The 14,967-nt window shown below is 34.3% G+C and overlaps 2 protein-coding genes across 3 annotated transcripts; both read left to right on the top strand.

Moving 5' to 3' along the window:
* Nucleotides 1-645: 645 nt before the first annotated feature.
* On the top strand, nt 646-2,802 carry LOC136804007 (transcription factor sox-2-like). Its single transcript, XM_067060749.1, has 2 exons — nt 646-1,189; nt 1,554-2,802. The coding sequence occupies exons 1-2, from the start codon at nt 898-900 to the stop codon at nt 2,399-2,401; spliced, it is 1,140 nt and encodes a 379-aa protein (XP_066916850.1). The 5' UTR covers nt 646-897; the 3' UTR covers nt 2,402-2,802.
* A 1,178-nt stretch (nt 2,803-3,980) lies between these two features.
* On the top strand, nt 3,981-11,513 carry LOC136804006 (testis-specific serine/threonine-protein kinase 5-like). 2 transcript variants are annotated; one of them, XM_067060748.1, is made up of 9 exons: nt 3,981-4,236; nt 7,856-7,948; nt 8,606-8,781; nt 9,186-9,241; nt 9,470-9,620; nt 10,003-10,079; nt 10,234-10,499; nt 10,787-10,834; nt 11,199-11,513. In XM_067060748.1, the coding sequence occupies exons 1-9, from the start codon at nt 4,072-4,074 to the stop codon at nt 11,424-11,426; spliced, it is 1,260 nt and encodes a 419-aa protein (XP_066916849.1). In that variant the 5' UTR covers nt 3,981-4,071; the 3' UTR covers nt 11,427-11,513. The 2 variants fall into 2 exon arrangements, with proteins under 2 accessions (XP_066916849.1, XP_066916848.1); XM_067060747.1 differs by lacking the exon at nt 3,981-4,236 and adding an exon at nt 7,358-7,611.
* Nucleotides 11,514-14,967: the final 3,454 nt, after the last annotated feature.

Here is a 14,967-nt window from a genome sequence, read left to right as displayed (position 1 = left end):
ATTTGAGTACACATATATAAATTTAGGGATGTAGATATGGGTCAAAACCAGTTCGAATGCAAACAGAATGCAATTACTGTTGTATATCTAAGTCTTTTTCATATTATACTCCCCTTAATGCTGCTTTTTTCAAATAATGTTCCTCCTAGTAGGAAGCGTTTATTCGAAAGGGGCGTTTAAAGGAATGGGGTGTTTATTTGATTATACGGTAAACTGAATTCAATGAGCCAGGCAACGATTTTCGAATCTAGCAGTTTGACATTAGCAACCTTTCTTCCTGAGCTTCAGGGTATTATCAATTTTTGTAAGTATAAATAAGCATACTTGGGTTCAAGTATTTCATTTTTCGATCACGTCTTACTTTTAATTTCAAATCAAGTGTCAACATCTATTTTCCATAATATTTGCAACTTGAGAACGTGAAAAGGGGTCAGAATAAACAAAACTAAGGCACACAAAGTAAAAGGTGCATTCATTTCAAAACTTTTTTCCTCCAAATCTCGAAATCTGATCTGTTTATGATGTACCAACACCTATTCTAAACATTGGGGAGATAACGTAAACTTGATTATCTCCATAATACATGTTTATTCAAGCATTTTCTTTTGGTAGTTCAAAGGAAAACAGAACTTTGGCTTCTGATTGGCGGAGACAGTGCAGTGACGTAGTTATCCAGTTACCGTTATGTCGGTTCGTGTCAACAAAAGATTTCGTTATCGCGATATTTCGCATAACATGCTTCTATAGAAAAAATTACTTTCATGTGTGTCAAGGCAAGATGAGGCAACGTTCTTTTCAATTCAAAAATCAACGATTCTTTTACGTTTGTGACATAAGCTGAAACAACGTTCTTTAGAGAAGGAGTGATCAAGGATAACTGCTACATAGTAAAAAGAAATGGCTTCAAAGCATCAAACACAAACTTTAAAAGAACTCTTACAAAAACCAAACATGCAAACTGAGTTTAATAAAGCATACAGTCTTTCACCAAATGGTCATTTCAAATACGTTAAAAGACAAACTTCAAAGATGTTTTATCATGGGACGGTACACCGATCGCGATTGATGCCGACTAAAGATCGTATACGTCGTCCGTTGAATTGTTTTATGGTTTTCTCGCATCTTGAACGTAAGCGAGTAGCTGAGGAACACCCTGAATTACACAATGCTGATTTAAGCAAAATTCTCGGTAAGTTTTTTCCAGATATTCACCATCTTCCCTCAAACTAATCAAAGTTTTCATCGTACACGAGAATAGTGTGGTAATAATGAATTTTCTTTCCTCCTTCTTGGTATAATGTCTATGTTCTCAAATTTCAAATTTTATTTTTTGATTGGCAACTTTATTTTTGTTGTTGATTCATTTCACCAAAGCTATTCCACAAAAAGTTTTTATTCTTTAACAGGAAATATTTTGACCGCCATTTTGTTTGTGTTTAAAATTAAGTTTTGCAAGAGTGCGACTTTTTCATTTTGGAAATTCTAACAAGAAATATAATTTGGTCAATAACACACCTCATTAAAACTCTATTGTTATTTTTCTCCGACTCCAGGTAAAAGATGGAAAACACTTTCACCGTCAGAAAAACAGCCTTACATCGAGGAAGCAGAGAGGATTAGACAGCTTCACACTGAAATTTATCCTGATTATAAATATCAACCGCGTAGAAAAAATCAACCGAAAAAGCCTGGTGAAGAATCTCATCAATCAGAAAGCAATACTGAGCTATCATCACCAACAAACACCAGGAGCGAAACACATTCACCTTCTAACAATGCAATGAGATCGGCTTCATCATCCAACGATATGAATCTACCGCCCATTCCTCAGCCATTAACTACACCAATAAACCATCAGAATCCACCCAACACTTCATATCAATTACCATCATACGAAGGTAACCTATCAGCTCCAAATACACCAATTCTGACATCAGGTTCACATCAAGAATATCCAACCAACAACAACGAATATATTGATTACACTGAACACCCTTTACCACAGAGCTTCCCGCCCACACCCACTATTAGCCCAGCTGCAGTCGATCACCAACGCCCTATGTTCGTTTTTGAGAATCTGCAAAATGCTTTTCCACAGAGCAAGCAGTCTTCTCCAATGACTGAACAAGATTATGAAGCTAATGCTATTCGATGGCTGGCTTGCGATCTTCAGCAGAATGTCGACCAAGTTTCGTCTCCTCAGAGTTACCAAAGCTTCAATGAGCCACATAATTACCAGGAACCTTATCATAATGGCAACCCACAACAATTTTACCAACAAAACGTTCAGCAACAAATTAATATGCAAGATTATCAAAATAATATTGAAAATATGAACTTTCAACAGCAAAACTTTCCCTTAGATGCCAACGCCAATAATAATATGGTTTCGCCCTTTTAGAAGAAGAAGATGAAGAAAAACGAAGAAAGAAAAAAGAAAATTTTTTATCCTAATTAAATCTTAAAGTTTACGATTCTTTGATGTTTACTGAGCCTAGACTTACATGTTTAGGTTCAACATTCTTTATTATTTTTTATCGTAAAAATCGTAAAACTAAAATTATATATTTTAAAGTATTCAAAAACGTAAAGTTAAAAAAGAAAAGTTTTATAGGTAATATTTTAGGTATTTTTTTCTCTTGACAATTATTTTTTTTTGAATTTTTTAATATGCAAGCTCTTTTTAAATCCTTTATCATTAATTTATTTTAAACCTTCTTTTATTAGAACTATTTAAAAATATGTTCCCCTCTAGATGCTACTTTTTGTCTGAAAAAAGAAAGAAAAAATTAGTTAAAAAAGAAAAATGACAGTGAAAAGTATTTTGATACCCTTTTTTACGTGGTGTAATCTTGCATTTTCATGTGTATCAAATTTCGAAAATATGTTATCTTTCTAGCGCATGTGAAAGCATGACTTGCCCACAATGACGTAAGAACCGAGCTTATAAAAATAAATAAAATTTTATGAAAACAAAAAAACAATCTTTCGCATCATGCTAACCAAATTAGTTTTGCGTGGGTGACTTGGGCTTTTGGTAACACCCCTTTCAATGAGGCTCAAAATATGAAAACATAGAACTACTAATTGGCGAGTTAATGAAGTTTTCTTACACATTTTGTCTTCAGTTTGAAAATGGACCTATGTGAAAATAACCCAACCGCATTTTGATTAAAGAAATTGGGTGGAAAAGAGGTTGATTCGCGAAAGTTAGTCCACTAGATGAATTCATGAAAACTTATATATCTAAAGCAATTGAATGGATAAACTGACCCAGTGGAAAATATCATTCCATTCATAGTCCACTCGATATTTTCGAACTTCCTCAGTATAATCGTATAAAGCAAGGAAGCCTGGGACTAAAGGACTGAGAAGAATGAAATTCAATACACCCCTGTATCAGTGGCCCGGTCAGATTCGCCCCGGTCGATAACCCGGTGTAACCCGGGTAAAAAACGAGAACTTTATCAAAAACCCCGACGAAATCTGATTTTTCTAAAATGCTAAATAGCACAAACCCAGGGAAAAATCCTGACTTTTGACTTTGCCCGGTATTAAAATTACCGATTTTCTTGACCCAGCGACTGAAATCTCTACCCCGGTGGATATTTCTCATTTCAAAGTCACCCCGGTGAACTTTTAAGACCCAATGGGTTACTGAGACAGGGGTGTTTCAATGAAAATTAATCTCAATGTGTCTTTCTTTTTTGGTCAGAAAGAAAAAAAAGTACTTTAAGATCATTGTAACTCAAAAAGTTAAGAAACCAAAGGGTTTAAAAAATTATTGTAAAAAAGATTTACCCTTGATTTTACTTTAGGACCAACGTGCTTTTAGTTTTATGACACTGTGTCTGTGGCCATAAACTCCACCCTACTTGGAAAATTGACGTCACTATTTAAAAAAAATAATTTGACGTCAAAAAAATAGTAATATTAAAAAGAAAAGTTTCTGCAAGAAAAAATCATCGTTTCGACCCACCTTTGAGAATAGACGCTCGAAGGATTATTCTCGTTGTTTTATGAGAATTGTATTATTGAAACTTGTTAATTATATTGATATATTGAAGTATCATGATGACTATTAAAGCACAAGAGTGCTTACATTATGGATTTGTTCTGGGACGGAGTCTTGGTGAGGGAGGCTTCGGACAAGTGAAACAGGCGTCGTACGCTAGATTCGATTGCCCGAATGACTCTCTTGCTAAAAGGCTCCGTTCCTTGGGACACAGAGACCAAGTAAGTTATTTTTTCTTCTTCTTCTCCTTCTTAAACTCTTAGAGCTATCTAAAGAAAGTTCGGTTAAAATCAGCTGCGACATCACAACCGTAGAATATATATTTATATTCGTACGGAATGGCGGAATTCAACAAAAATTTAGACATGACTGACAGTACATTGTCGGAGACTGAAAATAGTTTTTGTCCAGAAAACCTAAATTTTGCAAAAAAAATTTCTGCATTTTGACACCGAATCGTCAAAATTTCCGTGAGGTGAACTTTTAAGAATTTTTGGGGTTCACTTTCAGCTCTCACTTTGAAGCTGTTACGGAAATCGTACAAAAAATTGGAAAATACATTAATTAATCAAAACGATACTTTGACTCCCAAGTGTGTAACAGTAGTTACATAGTCATTTTCAATCCTCTCGCGTTACTTCAATCTTCTAATGAAGAAAACACCCAATATTTCTGTGCCCCGGTGGGTGTTGACACTGGATAAAAGACTCGGTGGATAGTGACCATTGTTTATCAATTTTTTCAGAAAACAATTGACTATCTAGCTTTGTCATGGTGCTTGAAGGTCTCTGATTTTTAAGAATGTTTTATAATCTCATCTCAAACAAAAAAGTACCCTGAGTATCGGAGGTTGAGTTTTCAAAGAATGTATCAACCTCTGAGGACCAATACTAGAAATTTTATCGCGCATGTGTCAATCTAATCAGCGTAGAAAGAATTAAAGATGAAGAGCAAATATTACCATATTAATGTCTATCAGACTGTATCAGTATGCAGTTTACTATTTACAAATTCCCCAATAACCTCCAAATGTAATTGAAATGAGTTTCTTTCGAAAGAAATCTTTTACATGATTCCCAGATGTATAACAGTACTAAACTATTAGTTTTGGAAATGTCACTTTAATGGAATGGAAATAATAGGCAGATCTTGTTATGATTCTCTATCACTGACTCTTTTTAAAAAGCATTGATGACATTTTTAAGTTGTGTTTTAAACGACGGGAATAAAAATATCAACTTTGAACTTCATCCAACATCTTGAATGGTCATCATGGTTACTTTTCTCTGCGTTGATTGCACGCTGAATAGAATCTCGGTTGGTCGGCACAGGTCAATATATGATATCGGCCTGTGCTTTTCACGGTAACAAAAAAGTCCTTAATAATTCTTCTATTTTGAAGCGCTAATGCCAAAAGTTTGAAAATAAAGGTAGAATACCAAATGGAATACATTTATAAAATATGGTGTGAAAAAAAACATCATTACAAGAGAAAAATCAACCAAAATACTTACACTGTAAGTTACAGTGACACGAAATTTTTCAATTTGGAATATTTTTCTTACACACTGTTTTAAGGAATCGAAAGCAGCCGGCGAGGCGACCTTTTTTTCTGATGTGTTCTGAGAGCATGTTTTAACTAGAAATTTGGATCTGTTCTGATAGGACCTTCGTAAATCAATCAGCTAGAAATCGTGATGTGTTCGGACGAGACAGGGGTAGAATCAAGGTCATCTAACGTGTTCTTGTTGTCTAGGTAACCCTAGAAAGCTTAAGAACACATCTTTTAAGGAAACAGGGGTGTAATCAAGAGAAAATTGATGTAATCTTGTTGCCTAGTAACCCTAGAAATCTTCAGAACACATCTTTCATGGAGAAAAACAAATATCTTACAAAGTTTATTTTGGTAAACTTTTTTCCTAGATTGTAGAACACATCAAACCATAAAGTAGTGATAAGTTTAGGAAGAAAAATAGTGCGATAAAGGTTTCCTAGAAATAAGAACACATCATTTGTATAAAAAATTGAAAGGTCATAACATTTGGTCTCCTAGAAGATAAGAACACATATTTCTAAAAAATCTCTCCGCTGGCTGCTTCTGAGGAATTGACAAAAAAAATTGACATACACTAGACTTTCTGTGTTTTGGCTTCACTGTGTTATAAAAATCTCTCGGATGCACGAGGTTGCGAGGTGTTTTTTCAGGTTGATAATGAAAATTTCCAATATCAGCATTCCATTCCATTCATCATACCGATCATGTAATTTGCATCTTTTTCACAACTTTAAACGTCATAACGACGCATAATAGACAAATAACTCTCAAAGGAAAAATTTAGATCTTTTTTAAATTGGATGAGTGATTTTCGATGAAAATTTTTAAAACCAGAGCTTTGAGTGGGGTATGTGTAGGCTGCCTGCCTGCATCCCCTCTGATTACTTTTGATATATCAAAAACTATTTTAGGGGATGCGTGCAGCCTAGGGTATGTGTGAATTCTTTATCATTTTCAATGAGGCTATTTTTTAACTACGGCATTCCAGTGGGATGAATTTGGACAAAATGGGCCATTTTGTGAAGAATTTTTCACTAGGGTGGCCAGTGTGGAGTGAATTCCACTGGGTTCACAGGATGTAAGAAAAATGTAAAGTCTAGCCGAAAAATGTGTATGTTATGTGTTGAGATCACTTTTTTCTACATTTCCAAGATCCAAGATTCTGGATGATTGCCATGGTTGCCTTTGTTCTCGCCAAATGCACTTCTAATAAAATCGATATTTGTCCTCACAGAATAATATCTTTACACTGCGATACTAACGGCACTAATGCAGATAATGTCCTTTGTAATGTGAAAATATGATTAGATTAATCTCAATTTGACATTTGACCTACCCAAAAAAGGTCAAAATGTGAATACCTAAAATACTGGTTGAAATAGAATACGGTAAGATACAGGTTTCGTTGTGAAACCATGAAGCTAGAATATTGAGACAGGGATGGATGGTATTTATTGTTGGGGAGTTGAGGGTAATTAGACGAAAATAGTGCTTTGTGTTTCACTTAAGGGTCGGTACTCTCTAAGGATTAATGAAACAACGAAAATCAAAAAGTCTGGTTTTTTTTTCTCAGCGAATCAAAAAATAGCAAATTAAGAAAAATATTTCCTAGAATTTCTTATAAAAATTAAAGAGTTCCTTTTTTACTAACCACATTATACTTAATTACTAAAAATTGACGTCACCTGAAAATATATTATTTGACGTCAAATAAAAAAATTGATTGTAGATAATCTATTTCAAAAAACTTTCTTTTCATTCTTCGAACCCGCCTTCTAGCTTAGACTTGAAGGATTTGTATCTGCTCATTTTTGAGAAGATAGTTGAATATAATTGTAAAAATTTCATATTTTGAAACACTTGAATCTTCATTATGGTAATTCTTACTATAGTAGAAGATTGTCTATTGAATGGATTTGTTCTAGGACGGAGCCTAGGCGAGGGAGGCTTTGGAATGGTTAAACAAGCAAAGTACGCTAAATTTGATCTCCCGAACGATCCTCTTGCCAAAAGGCTCCGATCCTTAGGACACAGCGACCAAGTAAGTTGTCCTGCGGCTTATTCCTGAATGTTTGGTGATTCCAATTTTTGAATTAATTTTCAGAAATTTAAAGATACAATAATGTTTATTTTTTAGAGGTTCTCTGTCTATTGAAATAGATAATTATTCTACAAAAAGGAAATCACACTCTTTACCTTAAATTGCTGGTTCAGACTGACCCAGGAATAACAGTACCAAATCAAAATAGCTGAAAATATAATACTTTTCTCTTTTTCAATTGCAGGTCGCCATTAAGATCATGCCGAAGTCTATCGGAATGGTTACAATCAAAACCGAACTGAATTGCATGATCAGTCTTTCAGGTTCCTCCAACGTTGTAAGTATTTCATCTTTTGAGTATTAATGTTTCACTCAGTACAATTGCGTGGTCACGTTTATCCTTTTTGAAAAATCGAAAAATTATGTCGGTGGTCATAGCCTCCTCACTCACACCCCTGTTTCACAGCCCCATTCCACTGTTACGTGTCTGGTGGGGAAGATATCCTACATTTTCAGCGGAAAATTGACTTTGATTTTATTCCAAATTGGAATTCAATCAAAAAATTGTACTCCAAAACCATCCACACTAGATTATTTTATCTGAAAACAATATGATTTCTATTCCCACTGGAATTTCGTAAGAAATTGTTATCCCCACTGTACAGGAAAAGTTCCACCGGGGCTGTGAGACAGGGTTGTTTATTCATTTTGGAGACCAATTTTTTAAAATCATAAACATATGAGTGACAATTTTTTTCTGAAAATATTTGTCCCTCACTTCAAATGGCTTCGTATATAATATGAGTGAGTCTTAAGAAAGTCTTTAGAACATAAAGCATCTTTTTCGCGTCACCAGATACAGAAAAAAAAGGTAGCATCATGACCGTAAACAAATGCTTCTACAATGCCAAAACTATTAATTCTATCATATCATATACTACGAAACTCTTCTTTCTTTGAAAAATTATAAGGAAGTCAAAATATCTTTTTACAGGTTCAACTCCTCAAGTTCTTCCAAGGAAAAGAACACGTATATTTTGTTATGGAGTTTTGCAGCGTTGGAGACCTGGCACATTTCGTGTTCAAAAACAAAAATATTGACACGATGAAATTTTTTAAAGAGATTGTTCTTGGTGTGCAGCAATGCCACCAAAAAAACATTGCTCATCGGTAAGATCTTTTTGTTTTAACCATTTACACGTATTAAACGTTTTGGTTCTTGATGGAAGACTTCTTAGGATACTTTATGAGAGTACCAGATATTTGCAAGTGATAAGGTTGCAAAATCTGCCCAACCTCTCTTAGGTCCTTGAAATCACGAACTTTGGACATTTCAGAAAAGGTTAGATGAAAATTTGTTGGAAACCCACAAATCTAGTTATATAAACCCTCTAAAAAACCACAGGTAGTATCGTATATATAGGGAGCATGAATCTGTTAGTGGATGCCCGCAGCCTACACGGTTCCCGGTAGCATCTTAATCTTTTTAGCCCAACAAAGTTTCAAGCAACCAATAGATAAAGTGGTGCCTTCTTTTTACTTATAGCGATTTTTCGTTACTTTTGTTTTTTCAGCGATCTGAAACTGCAAAATGTTTTAATCGATCAAAACGGTACTGTCAAGATTGCTGGTAAGTTTTACAACAAGATTTGTTACCAAAAGTATAAATGTTTGTAGCATGCCCAAAGCAGGGTTTGCTGGTGTATCCATCTGTAACAGAACTGTCCACTAAAAGAAGATTTAAGTGTCTTTATATATGTCTGTATTTGAGTTTTCTGTTTCATTCATTCATATACTTGATATTTTTATTTCGATGAATCTGTTTTGTATTCAAAACCCAATTTCCCTTCAATTTCAGATTTCGGTCTTGGATTTATCCCTTCCAAACCAGGACAGCTATGCGATGAATATTGTGGTACACCAGGTTACACAGCCCCAGAAGTTGACCATGGCTATCAGCTTTTAAGTTACGATCCGTATTGTGGCTTTAAAGCTGATATTTACAGTCTGTAAGTCGATTTTTCTTCTCAATTATTTTCACGACTTCTCAAAACCTTTGAATTTTAACTATTAAACTAAAGAACGTTCAACTTGAAGACACTAAGGCGAAATGGTGAAAAGGAACATTTAGTTCAGAGCCCCCCATTCATACTTTTATAGAATATCAAAAAGTTCAGTTTAGCTAATTATGGTGTTTTCAACGATATTTAGGGTGTTTTTGAAAAAAGTATCAAAATTGTCGGTGGGTCCAATCTTCACTCTGTATCATCTAATGATTTCCTTTTACTTTTACTTTTAGAATTTTATATGATAGGGTCATATTTTTCCCATCTTCAGGATGTATTTTGGATGCAAGGCCGGTATTATCTAATGACTTCCTTTTACTTTTAGTGGAGTCATCTTGTACAGACTATTGACTGGAAAATATCCACATAAAACTTGGTTTAAAGATTCTTCTTTCTCTGCAGGTAAAAATTACTTCTTTACTTTTTTTTAGTTGAATTCTAATAATTGTTATGTATAATAATCAGGTGCCATTTCCTTCAACATTCCCGAAAACCCTAACCTTTCAATAACTATTTTGTTTTGTTTAAAAAAACAATTTCGTATTCTTCAATTTAGAATGCCGAGACCTCTTGCTTTCTATGTTGAAATATGAACCACAACATCGTCCATCAATCAACGAAATTGCCAACCACCCTTGGTTTGCATCTCAAGACAAAGAGGTTAACAAAGAAAGTCAAGAGAACGAAAAACTTCAAATGATTAACAAACTTGTTGAAAAGCTTGACGGTCTAAACGCAAACAAAAAACAACTTGACGAAGCGTTAGTCCAAGCCAACAACAAAAACAAGATTTTGAAACAGCAACTCGGCATTGCTCAAAAGGTAAATTCAGAATTTAATTTCATTGAAGCTTAATGTTGCCCATGAACACTTGTCGTTAAAAAAGATGGGAATATCAATCCCCATCAAGTTTTTTTTTTCCGTTATTTTTACTCACACTGGCTATGATAAAATCCCACCGGGTGTGTAAGAAAGGGGTGTATTTGGCTTGTGAAAGTTTGCTTAGAAAGTAAAGTTAAGAGGAGATGAAGCTAAAAAAATAATTGCTGGCTTCCTTAGGCTTCTGGCTGGATGAATTTAATGATAGAATTTTTTCGGCTTGATTTTAGAATCAAATCCTCCAACACAACGGAAAATCTATCTTGAAACCAAACACGGTAATTATTATCTTCAATAATAGTTTTATTCAATAACCACTACACAGTCTTCACAGTAGCATACTTAAGAAAAAACGCCCCTGTCTCGCTGGACCAGTGATTGCAATTTTGCAAGTGAAGTTGAAAAGAACGAGGCTAACAAGAATGAAATATCTCGTTTTTTAATGTTTTTTAATGCTTGACATTTTCAATTCGAACGTTTATCATCATACATATATCCTAGTTAGAATTCGTTCCTGTTTGATTTTTCAAATTTTTGATAAAACATCTAAATCAGGATATACGGCTTTTGTTTTCAATAAACCAGATCGCTTAATGACTAGACTTCGTAATGATGGTAAATATTTTTATTAATTTTCTGTAGGTTCCAATCAACAACAACACAGATGAAAAACTCATGCTGATTGACAATTTGATCAACAAAATTTACAACATCAAGAATGTCATCAAAGACAAAAACCAAATGCTAGTTGAGTTAAAGAACGAAAATACCAAACTTGCGCAAGACATCGAGAAAATCAGATGCGTTGCTAACAACTCATCACGATTTCCTAATGGACACCATTTCCAGCCCCAAGAATTCTGGGAATGAATCAATCAAAAACATTTTTGTCAGTTTTGTAAATAGTATAAATAGAAAATCATGGTGTTAAGTTCGAATCAAAATTAAATACCAAACAACCCCCAAGAATACCGTGTCTTGATTTTAATTTGGTGGTGACTTATATATATGAAAAAATTCAAATAATTTCTGTCTAACTTTCTTCTTTCAGGAGATTGGGTGGCAGGGTATCATATGCATTTCGTCCGAGATTTCGTCCTTATTAGGACTCATCAGCACCGCATGCTGCATCCTGGCTAGGCAAATTGAACTGACACAAAGTCAAAATTTAGCATGAACATTCCTCGGACAATAGGAAACCAGATATTTTTTAAAGAAAACGCAACTATCAATATTCCGTCAGCAATTGATATTTTTGTCGATTTTCGGCTAATTAGACTATATAAAATAGTCTAATTACCCTATGATAAGCTAAACAGCCTATGGTGTTCTTGACTGCTAAGCAAGGTTTTTCTCAATCATCCTGCACATATTCTTTCTGCTATTTCTCAGAGTGAAATATAATCTTCAAAGACATATACATACGGTATTCTAAATTTGAATGATTTAGAATTGTGTCTCTGGACATAAACCATCATTGTTGGCCCATGATCTGCCAAGCTTAATTCTGGAGTTTTCATTTGCCTACCCTTCCAACAAGTAGGGGACAGGGTTTACACCACCCTACACCAGGGGATAATAGCTTCGGCACAACGGCACGATCAAAATTTCGGTATTGTGTTCCTGAAGGGAGAACGCTGTATTGATTTGCCTTGTAAATCTCAAAATCTAAGTTTTAGTGTTTTGTAGGATTTAAAGCTTTTAATTCAATTTGAAACATCAGAATCAGATATAATGTATAATCATGTATAAAACATCAATTTGTTCAACTTGTTCCAAAATTACGAGGATTTTAAGTTTTGCCTGGAAATGCTTGTGATGACAACATAACAAAACTTTCCACCTTCATAACTTTTGATAGGAAGATTTTCAAGGCATGTTTATACCTCGATTTTCATCAGCATTTCATGCTCTTTCCGCACGCTGGAACCATCGGATTTTGAATATTTTCAAAAAACTAAATTTTTGCCTAGCCACCTGATGACGTCATCTGGCAGGTGGTCAGATGGCAAAATTTGGTGTTGCTGTTTAAAATTAAGTTTTAGACCCTCTAAGGATCATCTGTGCCAAATTTCATGCTTTTATCACTATCTGAAGTATTCTTACGTTTTTATGTGCTAACAGGCCTCACTAAAAAATTAAAGGTAAAATTAGAACTTGAAAAATATTTTTCGCACGTAAATACGTCAATTGACATTGACATTGTATCCGACAGCCACACTTGTCTGATCACTGTATTTTCAGCGGGGACAAAAATTAGAGTATAAACTTTCGGCTGGGGACGAAATTTTGGTAGATCTTTCCAGGTGGGAAGGGGTCCCAGTGGGTTTATGAGAAGATGGTGTATATACCGGGTGCGCCACAAAAAAGTTTCTCTCTTTAAAACTAATTTTCTCGAAATCTAAAAATGTTTTAAAAACCGTTCCTATTTCATTGGAAAGAAGAAAGATAAACTTAAATTTTGATGGGTCATTTATCAAATTCGATTCATTAGATCAAAAGTTATGCTCAATTAAATAAAAAAGTTACTTTCTGAAAGTGCTCAAAAGCGTTAATAATCGACATATCAAATTAAACAGAAGCATAATTACACGATACATCATTATCTTCGTTTCTGTCATTAAAAATGATAATTAGCTGTCTAAATGACCTTTTGTTATATAAAGGAGGGTTGATTTTCAATAAAAGGCAGAAAATTCGTCGAAAAAGGCAAATATATCTGGTAAAATTCATAGAAATACATCAAATATGGGTTTCGAGATACATCCAGCCTTACATAGACTTTATCCAATCTAAAACCAAAAATCGGAAGAAAATTTTGGTAAAAGTAAATTAAAGTGATTTTGATGAAGATTTTAAACCCCTTTCGGTTCGGCCTTTCAGTTTCGAAATTTATGTGTTTAATTACCGAAAAATGCTTTTAATCATGTAAAAGCTATTGCGATTGACAATTTTAATGTAAAAATTTGATAGGTCGATTTTCAACGTTTTCGAGCAATTTCTGAAAGTAACTTTTTTATTCAATTGAGGATACCTTTTGATCTAATGGACCGAATTTAATAAATGACCCATCCAAATTCAAGTTTATCATTCTTCTTTCCAATGAAATAGGAATGGTTCTTTTAAAATTTTTAGATTTCGAGAAAATTAGTTTTAAAGAGAGAAACTTTTTTGTGGCGCACCCGGTATAAGAGAACCCTTGAGGTAATCTAAATATTTGAAGTAATTTGAGATTATAAGTTGCTTTCTTTCTTGCACATAAAACAACACAGAAGCAAAATCACGAGACCTAGCTGCTAAACTGTGTGTAACAAAAAAGTTTCCTGGGAGAAAGTCTCTTCGTGTAGTGTGGAAAAGAGCGTTTCAGTAAAATCCTTTACAACACTGCAGAGTGTTTGGCTGCAGAGAATAGATCTTGTATCTTGTGTCAGGTGAACTTTAAGGAAATATGAGTTTATCCGGAGTATTTTTCACCTTGCTGTTATGTACATCATTGGGATTCATCTGCGCATGGTTCGTCTTAAGCAACTATAACCAATTTGTTGTAGCCGTGAAGTCTCAAGCAATATCTCTATCAGTTAACAACACAGTGATGTCACAGAAAGTAACTTTCGATCAAACAGAGTTTGAAATTAATGCACATAATTATCATGAGGGGATTCTATGGAATAAAATAGGAATTATCTTGTTGAATGGTCGGACTTCTATCGGACACTTGGGACTACTCGTCCTACTCCAATTATGGGACAAAACATTTTTGGACAAACCCGTTATTTTTCTGTTACAACAAAGTCTTCTAATGCAATTGGCATCTTTCTTGACTTTGAATTGGATCTATAAAAAATTATTTTTACTTCCTTCTGGATACGATAGATGGTGGTGGTTCTCATATGATCTTTTCAGCGGCTGGTGGGCTGCACGTCTTTTTGTAGCTTTGATTATGTCGCAATTACTTTTACTGTTAATGTTTGTCTCATTCGTATTTCGTCTATATGCCAAAGCATATCGCGAAGTAATTAATGCATTCAACATATTCATATCTTTTGGATGTAAAATAATCATATTCATCATAGTTAACGGCATTGTTTCTGTTTATTACCCAGAGAGTTTTATTGTTACCGATTTCCTATCCGCCATCTTAAACCCGGCAATTATGTCAGGTATTCTCATCTCATTGACTTTTGTTATGTTGACTTTACGCGTAACAAAATGGAGGAATCTTAACGTTAAATCATTAAGCAAGAAATCTGTTTTAATACATTGCTTATTATCCTCATTTTACGACGTTGGGACCATCTATTACGTATCGAACTACATCTGTATCATTGATTATCAATCTTATTGCCATTATAACCAAGAGGAATGCGAACAGATAGCAGATCGAATAAATTCATCTTTCTTACAGAATGGT

Source organism: Clytia hemisphaerica, unplaced genomic scaffold (assembly GCF_902728285.1).
Source record: "Clytia hemisphaerica strain Z4C2 unplaced genomic scaffold, Clytia hemisphaerica genome assembly, whole genome shotgun sequence".
Lineage (NCBI taxonomy): Eukaryota > Metazoa > Cnidaria > Hydrozoa > Leptothecata > Clytiidae > Clytia > Clytia hemisphaerica.
Note: the sequence above shows the minus strand (reverse complement) of the source record. Positions and strands in the feature narration are given on the sequence as shown.

What these genes read in the sequence shown, in the direction of transcription:
- LOC136804006 (XM_067060747.1), top strand. Translation starts at nt 7,444, where the DNA reads ATGGTAATTCTTACTATAGTAGAAGATTGTCTATTGAATGGATTTGTT. An exon ending in CCTTAGGACACAGCGACCAA is followed by an intron (nt 7,612 to 7,855) that starts GTAAGTTGTCCT and finishes TTTCAATTGCAG; the next exon opens with GTCGCCATTAAGATCATGCC. An exon ending in AGATTCTTCTTTCTCTGCAG is followed by an intron (nt 10,080 to 10,233) that starts GTAAAAATTACT and finishes TCTTCAATTTAG; the next exon opens with AATGCCGAGACCTCTTGCTT.
- LOC136804007 (XM_067060749.1), top strand. Translation starts at nt 898, where the DNA reads ATGGCTTCAAAGCATCAAACACAAACTTTAAAAGAACTCTTACAAAAA. An exon ending in TGATTTAAGCAAAATTCTCG is followed by an intron (nt 1,190 to 1,553) that starts GTAAGTTTTTTC and finishes CTCCGACTCCAG; the next exon opens with GTAAAAGATGGAAAACACTT.